Source organism: Somniosus microcephalus, chromosome 15 (genome assembly GCF_052327205.1).
Source record: "Somniosus microcephalus isolate GS21.2 chromosome 15, FLI_Smic_1.0, whole genome shotgun sequence".
NCBI classification, from domain to species: Eukaryota; Metazoa; Chordata; class Chondrichthyes; order Squaliformes; family Somniosidae; genus Somniosus; species Somniosus microcephalus.
In genome coordinates this window covers 90364847-90385577 of record NC_141001.1, presented here as the reverse complement: position 1 = coordinate 90385577, position 20731 = coordinate 90364847, and the positions used below count along the sequence as shown (strand labels likewise).

The 20731-nt window shown below is 41.4% G+C and overlaps 1 protein-coding gene across 2 annotated transcripts in view; it reads left to right on the top strand.

Annotated features, from left to right (window-relative positions):
* Window positions 1-20731, top strand: part of lgr4 (leucine-rich repeat containing G protein-coupled receptor 4) — a 122878-nt gene that overhangs the window by 24073 nt on the left and 78074 nt on the right. For both annotated transcript variants that reach the window (XM_086008117.1, XM_086008116.1), the window contains exon 2: window positions 1917-1988. In XM_086008117.1, the coding sequence (XP_085864243.1) occupies window positions 1917-1988 (72 nt within the window). The remainder of the gene's footprint in view (window positions 1-1916; window positions 1989-20731) is intronic.

The window sequence follows — 20731 nt, the reverse complement described above, 5'->3', positions numbered from 1 at the left end:
TACTTTGTAAATATTTTGTAGTCCTCACCTTTGTATTTTCATTGTTTCAAGCTGTTCGTTCATGGTTAATAAATGCATTTGCATGGCTCTGTAAGCAAATTTAGTATTGTATTTGTCATGCCACACTAAGGGTTATGTTATGCATGCAAGGTCAAGACTTTTGGCCATACCCAATTTCAATGTAAATCTTGCTGGGAATTGACTCTGAATATCCCACAATGTATTGAAACATATGCAATGGCATAGTTTGGCTCAAAACTTTATATCTTTCCGTAGCGCTTATTATACGGTTAAATTGTATTGTGGTATATAAAATACTACTTTGTACAACTGACTTTTGGGGAAAATTATTTTTACACTAAAGGAAGGAACATTTTATGTTTTTTGAGTTGTAATAAAATTGGATTAATGTAAAACTATTAAAAAACAGCTTTCCCCAGGACACTGTGTAACTGTACTGACTGTTCCATACCTCAAGATAAAATTCCTCAGTAAAATGTTCTGTCATACAGTGAGAAGTACAGCCACACTGTGGGTAAAGAACCTGGCCAATTTGAAGTTTTACAACACAACAAATGTCATTTAATAAATATCTCTCTCTCTCTTCCTGTGCGTGTGCGCAGTGGTCTATTTAAAAACAGAGCCTAAACAATTTGGCCCACCTATCCACAGTATTCTCTTGGTGCATTTCTAATGGCCCATAATCCCATTTGTTGACCACAATCTGTCTAGTTCCGTCTCGAAACCCATTAAGGTTTCTTGTTCCACCACCTGTGCTGGTAATCTGTTCCACATCCCACCCTTTTAGTAAAGCAGTTCCTCCTACATTTCCTATCTTCCTTTGTTGTCCTTAATTTGTAATTATGACCCCTTGTGCTTAAATTCTGTAGATGGCAAAAAAGCTTGGATACAATTTGTCCAAACCTTTCATAATTTTAAATAATTCTAAACCATAACATCTAGATTGGCATCTTAAGCTGCATGCAATTTAATGGGAACATATATTTTACCTGTGAGACTCCATGATGTGTGTACCTAAGCAGCCCACAAAGAAGACTGGACGCGTGTTTTGCAGAATACAGTTTGTAGACAGCAACATGAATTCAACATAAAAGGTGGCTTTAATCCAGATCACTTGTAGCCGAATGTTCTTGGTTAAATGCTGCACCAAAGAATATAGGATATGTGGGACTGGTAACTTTAGTTTATCCTATCTGTCCCAGTTATCTCCTTATCTCGATAGGACACTAGGATTAGTTTTGGATTGCACTAACAAAGTGCCAGCATAGGCACAATTGGATGAATTGCCTTCTGTGCTATAAACTCCTATCTGTATATAAAATGCACAAGGAGCAATGGAATAGGCTTGCCTTTGTTGAGTCTTGGCGAGTTCTAGAAGTTAATCAGATGAGCCCAACCTGAATAGTTGTTACATTAATTACAGTATTGACTGGTTTTCTGATTTAGTTAGGCTGCTTAAAAACCAGGTCATTTTATATCTCTCTGCTCTGAGAATGGTGCCTTTGTGGAGGCATCAAACATCTGAAGTTTCATTTTTGTCAAACCTAACTCCAGACTCATTCGAATTTATTCATTGAACAGCTGAGCTAAACCGGCCACTCCGTTCCTGATTTGTAATGAGTTAACTGAGCTCAACTCAGTGAAGCTACACCGTTGAATAGTCTGATACTATCATCGTGCATGTGAATTATGTTGCCAGGTACCCGATGGCACTGGTGGACATTACCCCAGCAAGGAATCAGTACCTTCAAGAAGAGAGAGTCTGGTTTAAAAAAAAATTGCTGAGGAAAAATAACTCCATTTGTTGAAAATGTAAAACATTTATACTGCACAATGTGTTTGTGTTGACATTTAAATGTATATGTGTTTATAATTATTGTAAACTTTTTTTTCAGGGATACAAGCATGAATAACATAACTGAGCTGCAACCTGATTCCTTCCAGAAGCTCCCATACCTTGAAGAACTGTAAGTATATTGACGAGTATATATCACGCAAGATGTATCTGACCAGGCATGTGATTTTGTTCAAATGTGTTTTATGAGACTGACAAATTCTCCACAGACCATTAGGACTACAGTTCAACACAGCGGTGCTAAACATTTCACCAGAACCTATAGAATTGTCTGCATTACAACCAGCATTTTAAAGTAGGGGACAAGGGGTCGAATTGCCTACTGAAGGTCACTGATTTAACCCAAAGGCAAAGAATCCAAATAAACCAAGCCAGTGTGGAATACATGCAGGCACATTTGATGTTTGGGCGAGGGGAATACATTTGTTTTTTTGTCCAAACTGACACACAGCCTTCTGTTTTTGAAATTAAGTTTTACATGGCTGGAATTTATGTATTAAATATATGCAGCATCAATATCCATCTTCAGAGAATAAGTAAACCTAGTAACTTGTGACCAGGGCTATAAATCAGGAATAAATTTGCTTTCCAATTTGAAATAGCAAAAATAACCCTTTCAGTAATTCTTAGTCCATCTCTAAATCTCATCACTCCCCCCCCCCCCCCCCCCACCCTTTGGTTCCTCTACCGCAATGTCAAAACTTTGTTAATCAGGCATGGTTGCATTTTTCAAGCTGAAAGCCTAGCTAACTTAATTAAATAAACATTACACATATAAGCAAGTCCTGTGCAGTGAGATGTTTATTTGAGACCTAAATGTGTTTTTGCCAACATTTTCAAACTTATGCAAATAAAGTATGCCGATGATTTCTCCGGTTGCTGCAGTATGTTAGAAACATTACTCAAATATTAAAATGGAGTTAAATTGATGGCTCTTATGAACACTTTATTGCTTTCCTTTGTGTCCTACTGTTTCTTTGCTCTCCCATGAAAAATTGGCGCAGAATCACAATGGCTGAGAATTCATTATACAGCAAACGGTCGCCTGCTTCATGCTTGGAGTTTGTTTCCACAACGTTTGCTTGGCATGCATTTTTCTCTGACATTGGTTTGGTGATTTGAATGGTGCCATGCATCTAGATTTTGTACAGCAACCTGGTTAATCACTGGTAGAAGCCGTATGTATTAATGCTAAAAGCTGCATTTTATTTGATTAACTTAAAGCACAATGGGTTTAATTTAATGTCAGATGCTTTTGTGCTTCAGAGGCTGTTTTATTAGTTTCAATTTGTTTTTGAAACTTGAAATTGGCACATGGCTGCAGTCCATGGTTTCAGTACTGGTGTCCTAACTGGGTCACAGTGGTACTTTGTCATTTTAAAACTGTTGTTTTGGTGTTGTTGCAGTGTACTAGTGGATACCAATGTGATGCTAACAATGCAGTATTAGTGGGCAAATGTGAATCAGAGGATTGGGTGTGAAACCACCTACAAGAGATGACTGTGCAACATTGTCAACTGACTGCAGCATAAACTCAGTTGGTGGAAACCTTTGACAAAAAGATACCAAAAAAAATTAACTAGTTTGGCTCTTTCAGTAATTTATAAATATCTCTGCGACTCAAGATGGCGTACCACCCTCTGTGTACCTGCGCAGTGCTTTTCATTGCTCAATATCACATGAATGAAAGCAGACAGTGTAAAAGTGGCTGCTTGCTTGCATCTCTTGAAAATAAAGCCGATGTTACGCCTCTACCTTCCACTCGTGACTAATAATGATTAGGAGTGGGAGGAAGCATTGGTTGATATTTTCCCCCCCCCTCACACAGCCAGGGGTTCGGAGGTCAATTTTGGACCTAGAGAGATTAACTAACTCTGCACAGCCCAGGAATTGCACTCGGAACCTTTCTGCTCAGTAAGGCACTGCCCAGTGCATTTATCAATTAAGTCATCAGAGAGCGCAGTGTCATTGAGGGGAATTTTAACCCCCATATACGGGTGGGTTTGGGTTGGGATGGGATGTGAAAATGTTGATAATCTGAAAGCCGGCCTCAACCCCCCCTCCAACCCGCCCACTTCCAGTTTTAACAGAGGAGGGATGGGAGCGGGCAACCAACCCACTGGAAGGAGGCGGGTTGGACATTTAAATATTTTAATGAGGCTGCGTGCCTCAGAATTAACCACCATTTTAAATTTAACCCAGGCTGGCTGGGTTTCCCGGGCCTCCAGAAACCTGGCAACTAAAGGGAGGCCAGGATTTCTGTACCCAGGAGGTAAGAGCCTTTCCGCTTAACTGCTGGATCCAGTTTACCTGCTTCAGCCACCTTCTGCCTCGAACAATCCTCCTCCGCCGCCTCCTCCTCCTCCTCCGGCACCGCCACCACCTGTTTGAACTGTCCATACTGGAAATCCTGCAGCTTGGAAAATCTATAGCTTTATCCTTCGATTATTGGTGCTCGATACCTTTTTGTTGTAAGATCAGTATTCATTAAAGCCATTTGCTGCGATGTTGATGAGAACACCCATAATTGCTCATCAGTATAGCCTGGCTAAAGTTTGGCTCAAGCAGAAGATGTAGTTAGCATTCTGCAAGGATAATTATCTTTTGTTTTAAATGGATGATGGTTGTTTGAAAAGTGTTCATTAGCAAGATGAAACTGCCTGATGAAATAGAGAACCTGCCATTAAAGGATTATTGCTTCTTTTCTCTCACCTATTACTTAAAAGGTTTTAACAGTTCAGATTTATGTTTTTCCTATTATCTCTAAATTAACCATACTCCTACAGATAAAAATGGTTTATTTTCAATATATAACCCTGGTTAAATAGTTTTTTTTTGTAGAAACTGCTTGTAGACAAGGCTCAGACATTTATTGAACTTGACTATTAGCATCATTCAGTTAAATGTTTTGTAATTTTCCCACTACCTATAACCTGAAGTTTTAGTTTATCAAAATTGGCGAACTAATTTTACATCAGGAATATTGGTGTAACATTCAAGTGTAATGACACAGTGCAGCTCTTGTAACTGGCACAGTTGATGTCTAGGTTAGCTGATCCCGTAGTTTCAGATGAGTATCCATATGACGGGCAGGATGAGAAGTGCTTCAGAAATCTAATTGTTTCTTGAATTTAAGTGATAATATTGCACCCAAAGGAGAAGCTTTCTCATCATGGTGAGAGTGACTGTCCTTGACATCAAGGCAGCATTTGACCGAGTGTGGCATCAAGGAGCCCTAGTAAAACTGAAGTCAATGGGAATCGGGCGGGGGGGGGGGGGGGGGAAACGCTTCACTGGCTGGAGTCATACCTAGCACAAAGGAAGATGGTTGTGGTGGTTGAATGTCAATCATCACAGCCCCAGGACATCGCTGCAGGAGTTCCTCAGGGCAGTGTCCTAGGCCCAACCATCTTCAGCTGCTTCATCAATTACCTTCCCTCCAACAGAAGGTCAGAAATGGGGATGTTCGCTGATGACTGCACAGTGTTCAGCGCCATTCCCAACTCCTCAGATAATGAAGCAGTACATGCCCACATGCAACAAGACCTGGATGACGTTCAGGCTTGGGCTGATAAGTGACAGGTAACATTCACGCCACAGAAGTGCCAGGCAATGACTACCTCCAACAAGCGAGAGTCTAACCACCTCCCCTTGACATTCAACGGCATTACCATTGCCGAATCCTGGGGGGTCACCATTGACCAGAAACTTAACTGGACCAGCCACACACATACTGTGGCAACAAGAGCAGGCTTGGTATTCTGTGACGAGTGTCTCGCCTCCTGACTTCCCCCAAAGCCCTTCCACCATCTACAAGGCACAAGTAAGGAGTGTGATGGAATATTCTCTACTTGCCTGGATGAGTGCAGCTCCAACAACACACAAGAAGCTTGACACCATCCAGGACAAAGCAGCCCGTTTGGTTGGCACCCCATCCACCACCTTAAACATTCACTCCCTCCAACACTGGCGTACCGTGGTTGCAGTGTGTACCATCTACAAGATGCACTGCAGCAACTCACCAAGGCTTCTTCAGCAGCACCTCCCAAACCCGCGACCTCTTCCATCTAGAAGGACAAGGGCAGCAGAAGCATGGGAACACCACCACCTCCAAGTTCCCCTCCGTCACACACCATCCTGACTTGGAAATATATCACTGTTCCTTCATAGTCGCTGGGTCAAAATCCTGGAACTCCCTTCCTAGCAGCCCCGTGGGAGTACCCTCACCACACTGACTGCAGCGGTTCAAGAAGGCGGCTCACCACCACCTTCTCGAGGACAACTAGGGATGGGCAATAAATGCTGGCCTTGCCAGCGATGCCCACATCCCATGAATGAATAAAAAAAAAGTTTTGGCCTTCTTGGGGGTCAGGTGGTTCCCCACATACACAGGTGGAAATCTGGTGAAAATGAACACTGACTCTTGGGCAGTTCCTGGCAACTGCCTTAGGCAGAAACACTTCCAGTCTTATCATCTCAGCTTTGTTGTGCCAAAAAGAACTAATGGGAGGGGGGATGGAGAGAATGGTTTCTTTTGTCAGTGTTTATTCAGTGGTCCAGTATAATCTTATTGGTGTAGGAGAAATACTTGAATGCTGTATGGTTAATATATCATGAAATGATAGGGTGTGGTCATATTGTATGGGGAAGGTTAAATGGTGTCTGTATGACGGCTTGCTTTGACAGTTGATGGATTGTATAATGATTGTTTTGTGTTGTTGTAAACTCTTTGCCAGCCTTGTTGGTTTACTTGCTAATGCTGCCAATAGTGAATTAATCAGTTAGTCTTGCCATGATGAAAACTTTACTGGATCCCCACTGAAAAAGCATACAGCCCCTTAGGCCTTGATGAATGATAAATAGATTCTGGCTGAACTGCTCTACAAGAGCCTCCCACACTCAGCTAGTTGTATCCTGTCTTCTGGAGGGCTGCCAGAATGTGGAAAAACGGATGTATAATGGAGTAGAGTGTAGTGTTGGTCGGTTGCAACAGGCTGAATAAACAGGAGTTGCCTTGAGGTACCTAACTCTCCAAGTCTCATCAGGGCATTTACTGGACATTTGATTGATTTATATTCTAAATGCCTTAATTTGTGATTGTTAATTTTGATAAATTTATACATTTTTCTGTGTGATAGGTATCTTTTGGGAAAGATTATAATGAGCAAAGTGCTGCTCCTATACTTAAGATTCATAGTTCAATCTGCATTAACGATTCGCAGCCTATCTGTTTTGAATGAGTTAGCAGTAAAAATGCATTATAGCTTCAATCTTTTTAACTTAACAAAGAGAGGCAGGTTTTTAGCTAAATTTAACAGGTTACACTAATGTTATTAAACTCTTTGATTTTAGGGTTAAATCTGATTAAACCTAATAATTACCCCCTGCAGCCGAAAAATGAATTCCAAAATTAGAGTCCAATCTGATAAAACCTACTACAAATGTCAGTAATGGCATATTTTAGTGCAGGCGATTGCTTTCCCTATTGGTGCAGAGCGTGCTTCGTTTTGCTGTACCAACAGGGGATATCAATGTACAGCGCCCCTTTACTCCCTGTATGACGCACGCAGCCGCGGGGAGTCAGAGGTGCCAATGATGATGGTTATCAACTCCTATTTATGTGCTTTGTGAAGATTAAAAAAAAAAATTAATTGCAAGTATTTTAGTTGTTACAAACTTTTTTTAATCTGGAAAAAGCATGTATTTGCTAGCTCCATTTTGTTTTTAACCCAAATTCAGAAAAAAATAAAACCTGAAAATTAAGTGCAATAGTTTTAACATTTCCTCTACTTTGTGTCTTGGTAATCAGTAGGTTGTGATTGTGATCCTTTTTCTTTCCTTCCCTCCTCTCTTAGGCACATTAGATCCTCAAAACCTGCCCTCCTATTAGTTGTTACTCCTTGCATGTTAAAACATTATTTGCAAACAAAATCAAACCGGTCGTTATAATTATTGAATTTTGTAACTGTGTAATCCTGAAATCAGCAAAGACTTAGTTTGACAGTATATACCAACAATGGAGATCTTTTCCTTAATAGAAACCAGTGGATAGTTTGAGGGAATAGCTTTATTATTGAAATGGTCAGATAAGCTATAGGTTTTACACTGTTATTAGGATCACAAAATCTATTGGATTAAGTTTTAGAAAGTAGGGGGGAAAAAACCATGTCTGCTATACAAGTGTTCTGTTTTATGCATTCTTAAAATGCCCTCCTTTCCAATACCACATTACTGGAAGCAGCATGAATGTCATGGATAAATAACCCTTTCGAACCCAGTGTTGAACTCCTGAAGGTTGATCTCAATTTCTATTGTAATAATGGGATTAAACTATTGGCTTTTCCAGCTGCTTTATAAAAATGCCATGACCTCTCTAATTACCGAGAGTGTTTTGTTAAAGGCCACCAGTTAATGCAAAATATGTGCAATTTTTGCCACTTATTGGCCCAATGCTTCGCGACTTATGTAGTAGTAAGAATGTAATTAGTAAAAGTGTATACAGTATAAAAAGTTTCTAGTTTGGCAACCACAAACCTGAAATTGCAGGCAACATTGTCAAAGGGACCTTGTTATTTACATTTGAAAGATTTACGCTAATCATTCAATTTTTATTTTAGTATCAACTTCAATAGTTTTATGTTCCTGTGGCTTCTTTACAGCTTGCTAAAATATTAACTCCCTCCTAACTTTCTAGAATTTACTTAAGTGGTTCACCTCAACACATATTTTATGAAGAAAGTTGGCATGTTTCAGTGTTTTCAGTGCTGCCGTAAATTTGCTACAGGACCAAGTGGCACCAGGTTAATGGGATAAGGAAGAACTGCAAAAAAAAGCAAAGGAGAGCAAGCTTATGCAGTGGATTGGAGATGACTGGATGAAACCGCTGTTTTTTTTACCAAACCGTATACCAATAATCAGTTGGTGAACTATAGTAACCCTGTGTTAAAGTTTGACAGGAGGTATTGGGACAAAAATGTGGTTTTTTTCTCTTAAAATTTTATTTGCATTCTGCTTTGCTAGAAATAGCCTGTAAGGGGTTAACACCAAGGTCTCAGGATTTTTCAATGGAAAACAAATTTAAAAAGAAAAGAAAGACTTGCATTTATATAGCGCCTTTCACGACCTTGGGACATCCTTAAAGCGGTTTACAACTAATTAGTTCAGTTCCAGACAAGCTGTCTGCAGTGGTCTTTGGAAGTATCAATTGATGAGGCTGAGAATAGTTCATATTTTAAGGTGTGAATTGTTTGGAACTATTGCATTCAATGACGAGCATCTTCTGTCTTTGCCAGAGATTGACTGCATTCAGCATTGATGAATGGCTCTTTGGTCTTGTGTATTTGAGAGGCGCAATCATCTACTGCCTTTCTTTCAGGGTGGATGTGGGGGTGGTCCCAAGCCACCTGTACGTAGGTCAAAGGATAGGCTACAAACCTGGGGTAGTGGCTTTTAATTGACAGCTGTTTGAGACCTCTTGAGGAGACAGGGTCATTATTTGGCTGTGGTTCTCTTTGACAGTTTGTGGTCAGACGTCTCATATTTCAGAATTGTATTGGAGGCCAACCTACAGTCGGTGTCAGTCACTGAGAATATTGCAGTCAACAGCTACAAGGGTGTTTGTTTTAAAAGTTCCAGGGCCAGCTCAGCAGAGGTGAGCTAGATTTCAAACAGTAGCCTATTTTATAACAAAAATAACATTGTGCATTCATAGATCCTTTAATGTAGAAAAACACCCAAAGTGTTCAACCGGGTAAAAAGTGGGTCTATATTTTAAAGTCTGGGCAGAAAGCAAGTGTCATCTTTAATATTTTTATTTCTAGAGGTGGCTAGAGAAGTATACATTTTCAATTTTATTGTTTACTGTTCATTCATCTGATTTATGCAAATAAAACCACATTTTGGTTTGAAAGCCTGAATATTTGGTCTAATAAGCGGAGATATCCAGTCCTTCTTTTGAATAGTAGCGAATCATGTGGCAATACATGATACATTCCAATCGTTGGCGTACAGAGCAAAGTTCTCCATTATGATCCCTGGATCTCACTATCATTTACCTAGATATTTGGCAGAAAGGGTGCACTCTGGATTGTAGGGGACTTGAGTTCCTCTTGCGGGAGTGCCCAGTGATGTTGAACTGGACAAAGTGTCTAGTGTAATGACTCAAATGTTACACGTTTAATATTGCAGTCTTTTATCTGAGTGTTTGCTCTGCCAGTGGATATAGAGGAATATTGACATCAATGTTCGTTTTTAATTTTTTTGGGGTGCACGGCCTATTCAAATGCTGTGCATGCGTCGTTTTTCCCATTTAAAAGCCGGAGAGCCAGCTGCGCGGGAGCCCCAGAACGCTGCGTGGCCAAGTAGCCGCGCAGCTTAAAGGGAGCATTGATTGACATCCCTCATTTTGATAAACAAAGTTCTTGTTTGCAATATGTTTATCTTTAGCAGTACAATATTCAAGTTAAGTGCAAATCACTCCTTTAGCATGCCACATTCAATAGAGCAAAGATTTGAAGTATTTTCTCTTGTAGATTGGTGTCTCCAAATATGAAGCATTGATATGTGAATGTGGCACTACCGGTTTCCTGTAGTTGTAGTGCTGGGAATTAATGATGCAAGGCCCACATCTGCACCGTTTGCATATATTGTGTAGGTTCTGAAATAACTGATCTGATCTCTCTAAGAAAGCAATAATGTCACTTAGAGGGTTTTGGTAAACCGCTCTATACAAAATTACCCATTAAAACTGCTTTGGAAAGCTTGTGGTTTTACTGCTTTTTGTAGAGAAACCTATTTCAAGTCAGAATTTACAGACTTCTTCCTGTAGTGACTATGAACATTGAATTCGAAGTCCAGATGGGCACCTTGATTTCCTGAATGCAATTAGTGCACTTTTTTGGATGATGGGAGAAGGGAATCCAAATATTGTATCATCCAGTCACTGCACAGTTGTCATACAGAGAATGCTTTTTACAGCTTTCTAGTGTCGTTTTCAATATTGGTATTAGTGCATGTATCTTCTAACAACTGTGGGGCTCTTTAGAGCAGATTCTTTTCACCAGAAGCAAGGTTTGAATCCAGTTTGAGGGGAAAAATTCACCCTCTTGTTATTAAGGGCTCTAAATTGAGAATTTAAAGTACTGTAGTTGAAACCCAATCCTTGACAAAAACAAGACCACAATCCCCAAATAATTCACAAATAACACAATAGAGTGACTAAGAAAAGCTCATGATCAGAGAAGAATATGTCAAGTGAGTGCAGCAAGGCACGTCTAATGCATTTAGTTTGAAGGAACATTTTAGGTCTGTTTAAAGGGAGGTTGCAATTGCATCCAAGCTTCCTGCTGCCAGGGGGTACAGAAACAGTGCTCCATAAATTAAAAATGCAGTGTCATGCTAAAATTTGAGTCCTCAATTTACTTTTTAGGTGCATAAGAACATTATGAATGGAATGCAGTAATAATAAAAATATGCTGCTGTTGACCCATGTGGAACTTAAGAGGAAGTTGAATGTTTAATTGGTCAAAGAGTACAGGAAATTCCTGTCTTTTTAATCCTGCATTTCATGGTGATATATTTTTGCCAGTCTACAGTACGTGAATGGCTTTTCTCTGGAACTGTTTCTAGCACTTTAAAGACGAAGATGGAATGTACTGATAAATTTCACTATCATGTCTGCAACTGTGTAAAATGTTATTTTTATGCCACACCCAGGAACTGTCTCTAGCTTCTTGGTTTTAAAGTGACTGCAGAGGCTGATAAACTGATTAGAAGCACATGCATATCTTAATAGTCATCTAACTATGTCCAGGCAGAAACCACAGACGCATGCTGGCTCCAAAAGTTCCATTCTTTGAAACATGACTGGGTAGCACATCGGCTAGCTCTTGATTAGTAATGCTGTTTTTTTTTCTTCCTAGCAACTACCAGATGTAAGATCTCTTTCTGCCAAAACCATTTTGTCGCCAAAACCTATAGTTTGTAACATTCCCTACATTTATTATTTGTAGTGGCAAAAGCATATTATATCTTTATAATAACAAACCAGAGCTGGCAATTAAAAAATCTAGCTACAGTACTTGCCTCTTGTTTGCCACTAAGAATAATGAAATTAAAACCATCTTGCAAATTTGGAGTTCTAGTTAGATCATGGCAAGCTACCTTCTAGAATTTGTGATGCTAAGCTAACATGACAACTGCCTACCTTTCCCATCACCCTTCAAATGGCTTCATTGGTACTTGCCTTGCATGTTTCCCATTTCGGGGTATTGCTTAGGTGAGGTTAATGGACAGATGGGATATTGTGAAAAGCAATTAAGCTTTATCTTAAAGCTTGAATTATTGTATATCTTCCTGTTTATCCATTCTGTATATCTATTGATCACAGAATAATGAGATGAATTTGTTGGACATACAAGATTTCAGAGTTCCATAACTTAACTTCAGCATAAGATGCCAAAGTAGTCGTATGTTTAAAAAACAATTTTAATTTGCGTAGTATCTTTAACATAGAAAATATGGGCCAAGCGCTTCACAGAGATGTAATCAGAAAAGAATGGACACCATCTAAAGAAGGAGCTCTTCGAGGGGTGACCAAGAGCTCGGCCAAAGAGGTGGCTCTTAAAGGAGAAGGGTTTCGGGAGGGAGTTCTAGAACGTATGGTCTAGTAAATAGGTAGATAGTAAACTCTCCAAATCTAGCTCCCTCAAAAGGAGAAAGAGACAAGTTTGTCTCTCATTCTATTTTATGCCTTCATCAGCAATACTTTGGGCGGCATCACAAAGGATGGTCTGAGTTTCCAGGCAGTTCTGAAAGAACCTAATGCACTCTGCTTGTCATATTGAACAATGGGCTGCTCAAGTTCTCTCACTTGCAGTATTATAGCTCTGCACAGCTCAATGGGTCTTGAATATAGCGATTGAAAAATAGAAGGGGCACCTGCTCCAGTTGTGTTCTCCATTTTTTGTTGTTTCATGAAAACCTTGAGTAGAGTATCGACCTTTTTTAAATTGGAACTGTCGCCCTGTACAATTTTCACCACCTCACTATCCAGGTAAATAAGTGAGAGCCAGGGATCATACAGAGAAACCTTACTGGTGTATATCAACTTACTGGCAAGAATGACCTGCTGCCATGAGATTCTCCTCTTCCTTGGGCAGAGTGAATATAGAAAGAACAAACTTGCATTTATATTGAATCTTTCACATATTTAGGATGTCCCAAAATGCTTCAACAAATTAATTATTTTAAAATTGTAGTTACTGTTAGCAGGCAAATAAAGCAACCAATTTGTACACAGCAAGGTCCCACAAATGGCAATGAGACGAATGACCAGTTAATCTGTTTTGGAGGTGTTGGTGCAGGGATAAATGTTAACCAGGACTACGAGAGCTCCTTGCTCTTTGGAAAAAAATACATGGGATCTTCTACATCCACTTGAACGGCCGCATATAGTGACGCCACAAGTGCCAGCCAGAATGAAGATGATTGGGTAATTCCTCTGTCAATCTCCTGCAAACTGCACTCCTGCAATCCATATAATTTGTATTATGTAACTATCCTCCACTCAGCATTTTGTTGGAGAAATAATCCTGTTTTTATTGGGAGGCTCCTGCTGTAGTTTGTAGAGACTCTGTTTAACTAAACTTTGTTTGCTGTAAAATAGACTGTTTGCTGTAAGCCCTGCTTCGCCTCCAACTCCTTGGCTAACTCACTGGTGTCAATACTCACTGTGATTATGAACAGACAGTTCTAAGGGCAGGGAATTGCTCTGCGCCTGTCTCTCTCTCATGGATGACTGAATTCAGCAGCTGGCAGCAAAAAGATTGTATTTTAATAGTCTGAACCAGTATAGCTTCAGTTGGTGATGAGTATGATGCATGGCACTGCACTTCGATGTCTATGCCTAGACCATCAGAGGGACTGGCATATTGCAAGATCCTTCCTGGAGGCTGTTGTCCGTCATATGGTTTATGAGGAAACTCTCTTTTGGAAGACCTTACCTGGAATTTGGGTATGTAAACACATGCTCATGTATTCAGATTTGTATGTACAGAGGCAAGCAATTGCTGCTGGAGCCCTGCATTTCAATAGATCAAATCGATGTTTGATGTGGTGTGCATGTGGCCATATTATGGTCAGGAGGCTGGTGGCAATGCATTCACACATTGTTGTACTACTACCATGCCATTTGAGAGGAGTTCCTGGGATTGACTGCTGGCATAGCAATGGCTCAAATCTCTCTTTTTCAGTTACCTAATGATCATCTAGTGACTAGCCTCCTGGGGGTTGAGGGAGGTGGAGGAGGAGATGGAAGAAGGGTCAAACCCGAAACGTCAACTCAAATTTCTCTTCACGGATGTTGCCTGACCTGCTGAGTTTTTCCAGCATTTTCTGTTGTTATTATGGTAAATGTTATGTTGGCCTCAAGATGATCAGGCAAACTGCAACACTACTTTTGTGGGTTTCTCAGTGGTTTGATTTGGTTTGGAGACCCTTAAGGTAATGGTTTCTTTGTTTATGGGTGGGCAAGTGCCTTATGCAATCAACAGAGCACAAGTTGGAAAGTCTGTCTACCATTTAAGCTATGTCCACAGACCTTTCATTGCTATTTAGAAAGAAACTCCAGGCATAAGGGTTTGGCTGTTTGACAATGCCAATTGAAGTGTTCTCGAACAGGAAGCTGCTACTAATGTAAAAGAGCTTGTCTTCAGCTCATTACAGCGGTTAGTCTGAGAATCATTGCAGATGGCAAGATCCTCAAGCAAGGTTCAAGGACTAGTGGAAGATAATCAAACACTTAGCCCAACTCTGATACCCTTCTGCTTGAGAAGGGCAGTCACATGGCACAACTCTGAATAAGAGTGTCATCGAAGTGTATTTGTTTTGAGGTCTTCTGAAATCAAAAGTTCCTCTAGGTACAGCGCCATCAGTTGAATTGAGATCCAGCAAAATTGAGCAGCTTCCTAGTAAATATCCTGGCTCTGATGACCAAGTTTGCAAAGCTGTAGCTGAGGAATTAGCTGCTCCCTGTTTAATGAGTTTTAGCTGTTTTGTGAACCAGTGTCCAGGTTTAACGTAGCAAGGTTCCCCCAATGGCTGAGTGGGTAAATACACCATGTGGTGTGTATACAAACCAAACTGTCCTAGGTTTGATCGCTGGTCAGTGCTGAATTAATTAACCTCGTCCAGGGTGGTGATGAGGTTGGTGTAGTTGACCATCGTGCCAGGGAGAGGAAAAATTAGCTAGTGTTTCAGCAGCTGATCTGTTTAGTAACTGCTGCTGGAGAATGCATGTGTGAATGGATGAGAACAGCATAAGGAGAAATGGACATAGATGGTTAATTATCCTTCAGTTCCTGGAGAAAGGTTTGCACCAAGTTTATAGTTTCGTATTACACAGTAAAATAAAATCAACTGAGTTCATGGAAGTTGACTTTTAGTTCATCACTGAGCTGTTGCTGTAAATTTGCCTTTTGTAATTTAAAAACATTTTTACATTGCACAACATTGAATGTGTTCGAATGATACCTTTAGAACATAACTAATGATATATAATCAAGCCGTTGTGCAAACTGATAGATGTCTGGGTTGGGTAAAGTGCATTTGTGTAAATTGAGGTCAGTCTACCATGGCCATTGTACAATATAACTGCCAATAAAATGCATACAAGGCATAATTTATTTATACTATCAGTATATAGCTCTGGATATTGTTTGGCAAAAAAATTCTAATTTCTTGTGTTGCCTTGTAACACTAAATCTACTGTACTTTTAAAGTCACTGAGAAGGTGCTAACCCATCACTTTCTAATTTCTGCTGAAGCAAGGAAAGAATATTCTGCACATATTCATACCTCAAGCCCAATGGGGGCGCATTTTGATTGACATTGCCATATCCAGTGTTTAAAAATAATGCACCTACTAGTGGTATGGCCCTTGGAACTGATCTAAAGTGGTGTCAGCAGTTATGAAGCACACAAGAAGGATATTCATATGACTTTGCATTTAGTGCCTTATAAACCTTGAGATCAGTGCGAGTGGATTGCTCTGGTGAATCCTGATATTTCATGAATGAATTTTCCACTTCTCCCACCATTCAACCCCAAAGGAGTATGCTTTGTGACCTCTGGTTATTAACTTTAATATATTTTACTATTTTAATAGCTTTACTTGCAGTGACGATTACTGGATTGTGGAATTACTTTCTGTCCTAGAAGAGACTCTGATTGCTAGAAGAAAATCTGCATAAACGTGCTCTATCACCCAATACATCACTGGTTTTAAACACCCACATGGTTAAGGTTTGCCAGGACCAAGGCCAGTAAAAAATTGCAGAAGATTGTGATAAAACTTGAGGGGATTTGCTCTCCTTTCCCGTAGAGAAAATAGGGCTATTGATGTATTGGTACCCTCTGTTGCTAAATCTGAAAATGTATTTTTAAATTGTTAATCCTCCCCTTATGACAGTTCATGGAGCCATTCTTCTCCACCTGCTTTTCCCCCTGCCCCCCTCCAGTTTCAATTTTTCCCCTCCCCCTTTCATCCAAGTATTTATACTGGCACTTTCTTCACTTCCTATTCCCGCTACCCCCATCTACCTGTTCATGCTGACACCCATTACCTCTTCACTTTCTACCCCATCCCTATTCCCTGTTCATGTTGGCACCACTTCTCTCACTCTACTAGTTCACTGGCACTTTCCCCCACCTCTTCTGTAACATTTGCATATTGATTTATCATTGGCCCGCAGGCATCTGTAAGGAATACCTATTATATTCACATGTGATCACATGCTGAGTTGTCATTGGCCTGCAGGCATCTGTAAGGACTGCTATTGTTTGGAAGACCCAGAGGGTCCCAACTCCATCTGGTCCACACGGTGCTGTGTTGATCGAGAAAGCTTACAGACCTGATGCTTCATTAAAATAGTTTAAACTGTAATACTCCGTTGTCCTGCAAGTTGTTATTTTTGTACAAAGTGTGCAAAACAAGACATGGTGTCAGAACAGGGATTTGAAATGGACATCGTTGGAGCTCCCTTACCTCGAATGAATTGGGAATCTTTGAACTTACATAGAGAATGGTGCAAGTTCAAGCAACACGTGGAGTTAATGTTCTCGGGTCTGTTGAAAAGCAACCTACAGCTACCTACTCCTGTGGATCGGAGAAAAAGGGAGAGACATTTTTAACACATGGTCTCTCACCGCGGATGAAGCAAAGGTACTGAAAAGTTATTTTGACCGTTTTGAAGCATGTGATGCCCAAGACAAATACGATATTCGCTAGGTTTCAGGAGAAAGTACAAGGAAGCGAGTGAGTCGTTTGAACAGTTCGTGACTGAGTTAAAACTGCTGGTAAAAGACTGTGTATATGCAGATAAAGATGAGATGGTCAGAGACCGCATCGTGTTTGGAATACATTCAGCTAAAGTGAGAGAGAAATATTTGGGTCCGGGCTAACGCTGGACAAAGCTATGGACATAGCTGGATTGCACGAGATAGCACAGTTGAAAACCATAACCAGCGCCACGAGCAGCTCATGTGAACAGACAGTGCACGCAGTTAATAGATACACACCAAAGAACACTGCCCAGAGAGCGTGTTTCAGAACAGAAAGAACAGCGAGAGTTCTAAAAATGGGCGACACAGATATAAAACGCTTCAAAAACTGTGGATATTGTGGAAACAACTGGCATGGAGAAAAGGAGTACTGCCCTGCCAAAGGAAAGCAATGTACTAAATGTGGTAAACGAAACCACTTTGCTAAAGTTTGCAAGACTGTTTTTGGAAAAACAGTACACACAGTGAGTGACAGCCAAATGCCAGATAGAGAGCCAAATGCAGAGGAGCTGTTTATTGATTCTGTGTCACAGAAAACAGATTTCAGGGACTGAGCAAGCCTTTGCCGATATTGAGATAGGAAAACAGGGCAAAGAGCTTAAGTTTAAACTAGATACTGGATCTCAGGTTAATGTAATTCCTCTGAGTGAGTATCACAGCTTGGAGGATGAGTGTGAGCTACAGCCCACCTCACGCAGACTGACCGGCTATGGGGGTGAGCAGCTCATTGTAAAAGGCACATGCGTGATGAAATGCCAGTACAAAGAAAGCGACATGATGCTGGACTTTTACATTATTGACACTCGAGCACCTCCAGTGCTAGGTCTAAAGGCATGTTTAGACATGGACCTCGTCAAGCTAGTGCTATCATTGACAGCACCAGTCGAGAAGCAGACTATTCCCAGGTGAATGCACCACTGTGGTTTGCCCACCGAGAAGGATACCCCTTGCTCTACATAGTCGCCTGAAGGAGGAGCTGCAGAGCATAGAGAATACAGAAATCATCGTCCGGGAAACCGAACCGACAGAGTGGGTCAACGCGTTAGTAGTGGTTGAGAAACCACGTACAGGCAAGCTCAGAGTCTGTCTCGACCCCAGAGATTTGAACAAGGCTATCAAACGCCCTCACTACCCTCTACCAACGCTAGATGACATCACACCCAAGCTAGTGGAAGCACGTTACTTCAGTGTAATGGACGCACAATCAGGATACCGGACTATCAAGCTCACGGAAGAGTAATCCAAGCTAACAACGTTCAACACACCATTTGGTGGCTACCGATTTCTGCGTTTACCATTTGATCTTCTCTCAGCTCAGGATGAATTCCAGCAGAAGATCGACGAAACCTATGAAGGCCTCGACGGAGTAGTCGCAATCGTAGACGACATCCTCATCTATGGCAGGAATAGAGAGGAACATGATGGGAACCTCCGTGCGATGCTACACAGATCACGGGAGAAAGGTATCCGGCTCAACCCCGAGAAAAGCATAATCTGATCCACCAAGATCAGTTATTTCGGGCATCGCCTCTCAACTGATGGCATTAAGCCAGATCCAGAGAAAATCTCTGCCATCAAGAAGATGGAGCCGCCGAAGAACCGCGCAGAGCTAGAGACAGTACTAGGCATGGTTAACTACTTAGCCAAGTTTGCCCCGAGCCTCTCCGAAATCAACGCATCCATGCATCAGTTGCTCAAACAATCCAATGAGTTCCTGTGGGAACAACATGACACAGCATTTCAGAAAATGAAAGACCTAATCACCAGAGAACCAGGACCAGTTCTTGCCTACTTCAACCCCAACAAAGAGCTCAGACTACAAGTGGACGCGTCAAAGCACGGACTAGGCGCAGTATTACTGCAAGAAGGAAAGCCCATCGGCTACGCTTCCAGATCTCTCAGACAGTGAAATCAACTATGCTCAAATCGAGAGAGAGCTATATGCAATTCTGTTCGGATGTAAGCATTTCCACCAGTCCATCTATGGCTGACAAGTCATTGTGGAATCCGACCACAAGCCCCTCGAGTCAATCATGAGGAAACCACTAGCCGCAGCCCCACCAAGGCTACAGAGAATGATCCTTCAGCTACAGAAGTACGACTTCACAATCATTCACCGTCCAGGCAAAGACATTCCTGTCGCAGACACGCTCTCCAGAAAGTCTCTTGGCTACCAGGACAGCAGCCTCAGCGAAGGCATGGATGTGCAGGTGCCTGTGAGTGACTCAAAACTGAAGGAGATCCGAGCAGAAACAGAGAAAGATGCACAACTCACACTGCTGAGCAAAGTCATACATGAAGGATGGCCTGAGGAAAGGAGGAAATGCCCTCCGAGCATATCTGAATCCTGGAACCACAGAGACGAACTGTCACAAAGCAACGGAATCGTTTTCAAAGGGGAGAAAGTCATCATTCCTACCAGTCTCAGAAGAGATGTTGACAAAAATTAATGCTGGACATATTGACATGGAAAAATGCAAACAAAGAGCACGTGACATTATGTTTTGGCCCAGAATGTGCAAACACATTGGGGACATTGTTGGAAAATGTTCCATTTGTCTAGAACGCTGCCCATCAAATGTCAGAGCCCATGATAGCTCACCGCATCCCAGACAGGCCCTGGCAGGTCGTCGGCTGCAAGCAAGTGCATGCAAAACGTGTACAGACAGCAACACCAAAAGAGATACTATGACAGGTCAGCTAGACTACTGCCGCCGCTGCGCAATGGAGAATCCGTCAGAATCCAGGAGCATGGCTACTGGAAGCCTGCAGTCGTCATCCAGCCAGCTGACGCTGAGCGATTGTATCACATCCGCACCCCAGAAGGACAGGTGTACCGCCGCAATCGCAGGCACCTCCTGAACACCAAGGAACAACACTGTCATTCCGACGAGAGGTCAAGCCTAGAGTTATCCTTGACTTGTGAACTGCCAAAGGGTGTAGGCGGATTGCTGCCCTAAAAAAACTGTACATCGTTATTGAAACGTTGAGATGTTTTCAGTGCTAGTTAAATGTTGAGACTACTTATATGTTGATGCTACTGAGAACATTATGTAGAAAGGTTCAAAAGTAATACATAACATTTTTCTTTTAAAAGAAAGGGGATGTAACATTTGCATATTGATTTATCATTGGCCTGCAGGCATCTGTAAGGACTGCTATTGTTTGGAAGACCCAGAGGGTCCTAACTCCATCTGGTCCACACGGTGCTGTATTGATAGAGAAAGCTTACAGACCTGATGCTTCATTAAAATAGTTTAAACTGTAATACTCCGTTGTCCTGCAATTTATTATTTTTGTACAAAGTGTGCAAAACAAGACACTTCCCATACCGTCTAACTGCCACGGCTGACTGTGAACAGGATGGTGGTTTTGGGGGAGACCCTCTTCTTTTCCCCCCCCCCCCCCCCCCCCCCCAAACCACCATCTAGTTCACAGTCGCTGCTTCTCTGCTTTTACCCGATGCTGATACTCCTGCTCTGGGAGATCAAACTATGTTGCATGCTGTGGGCAGGA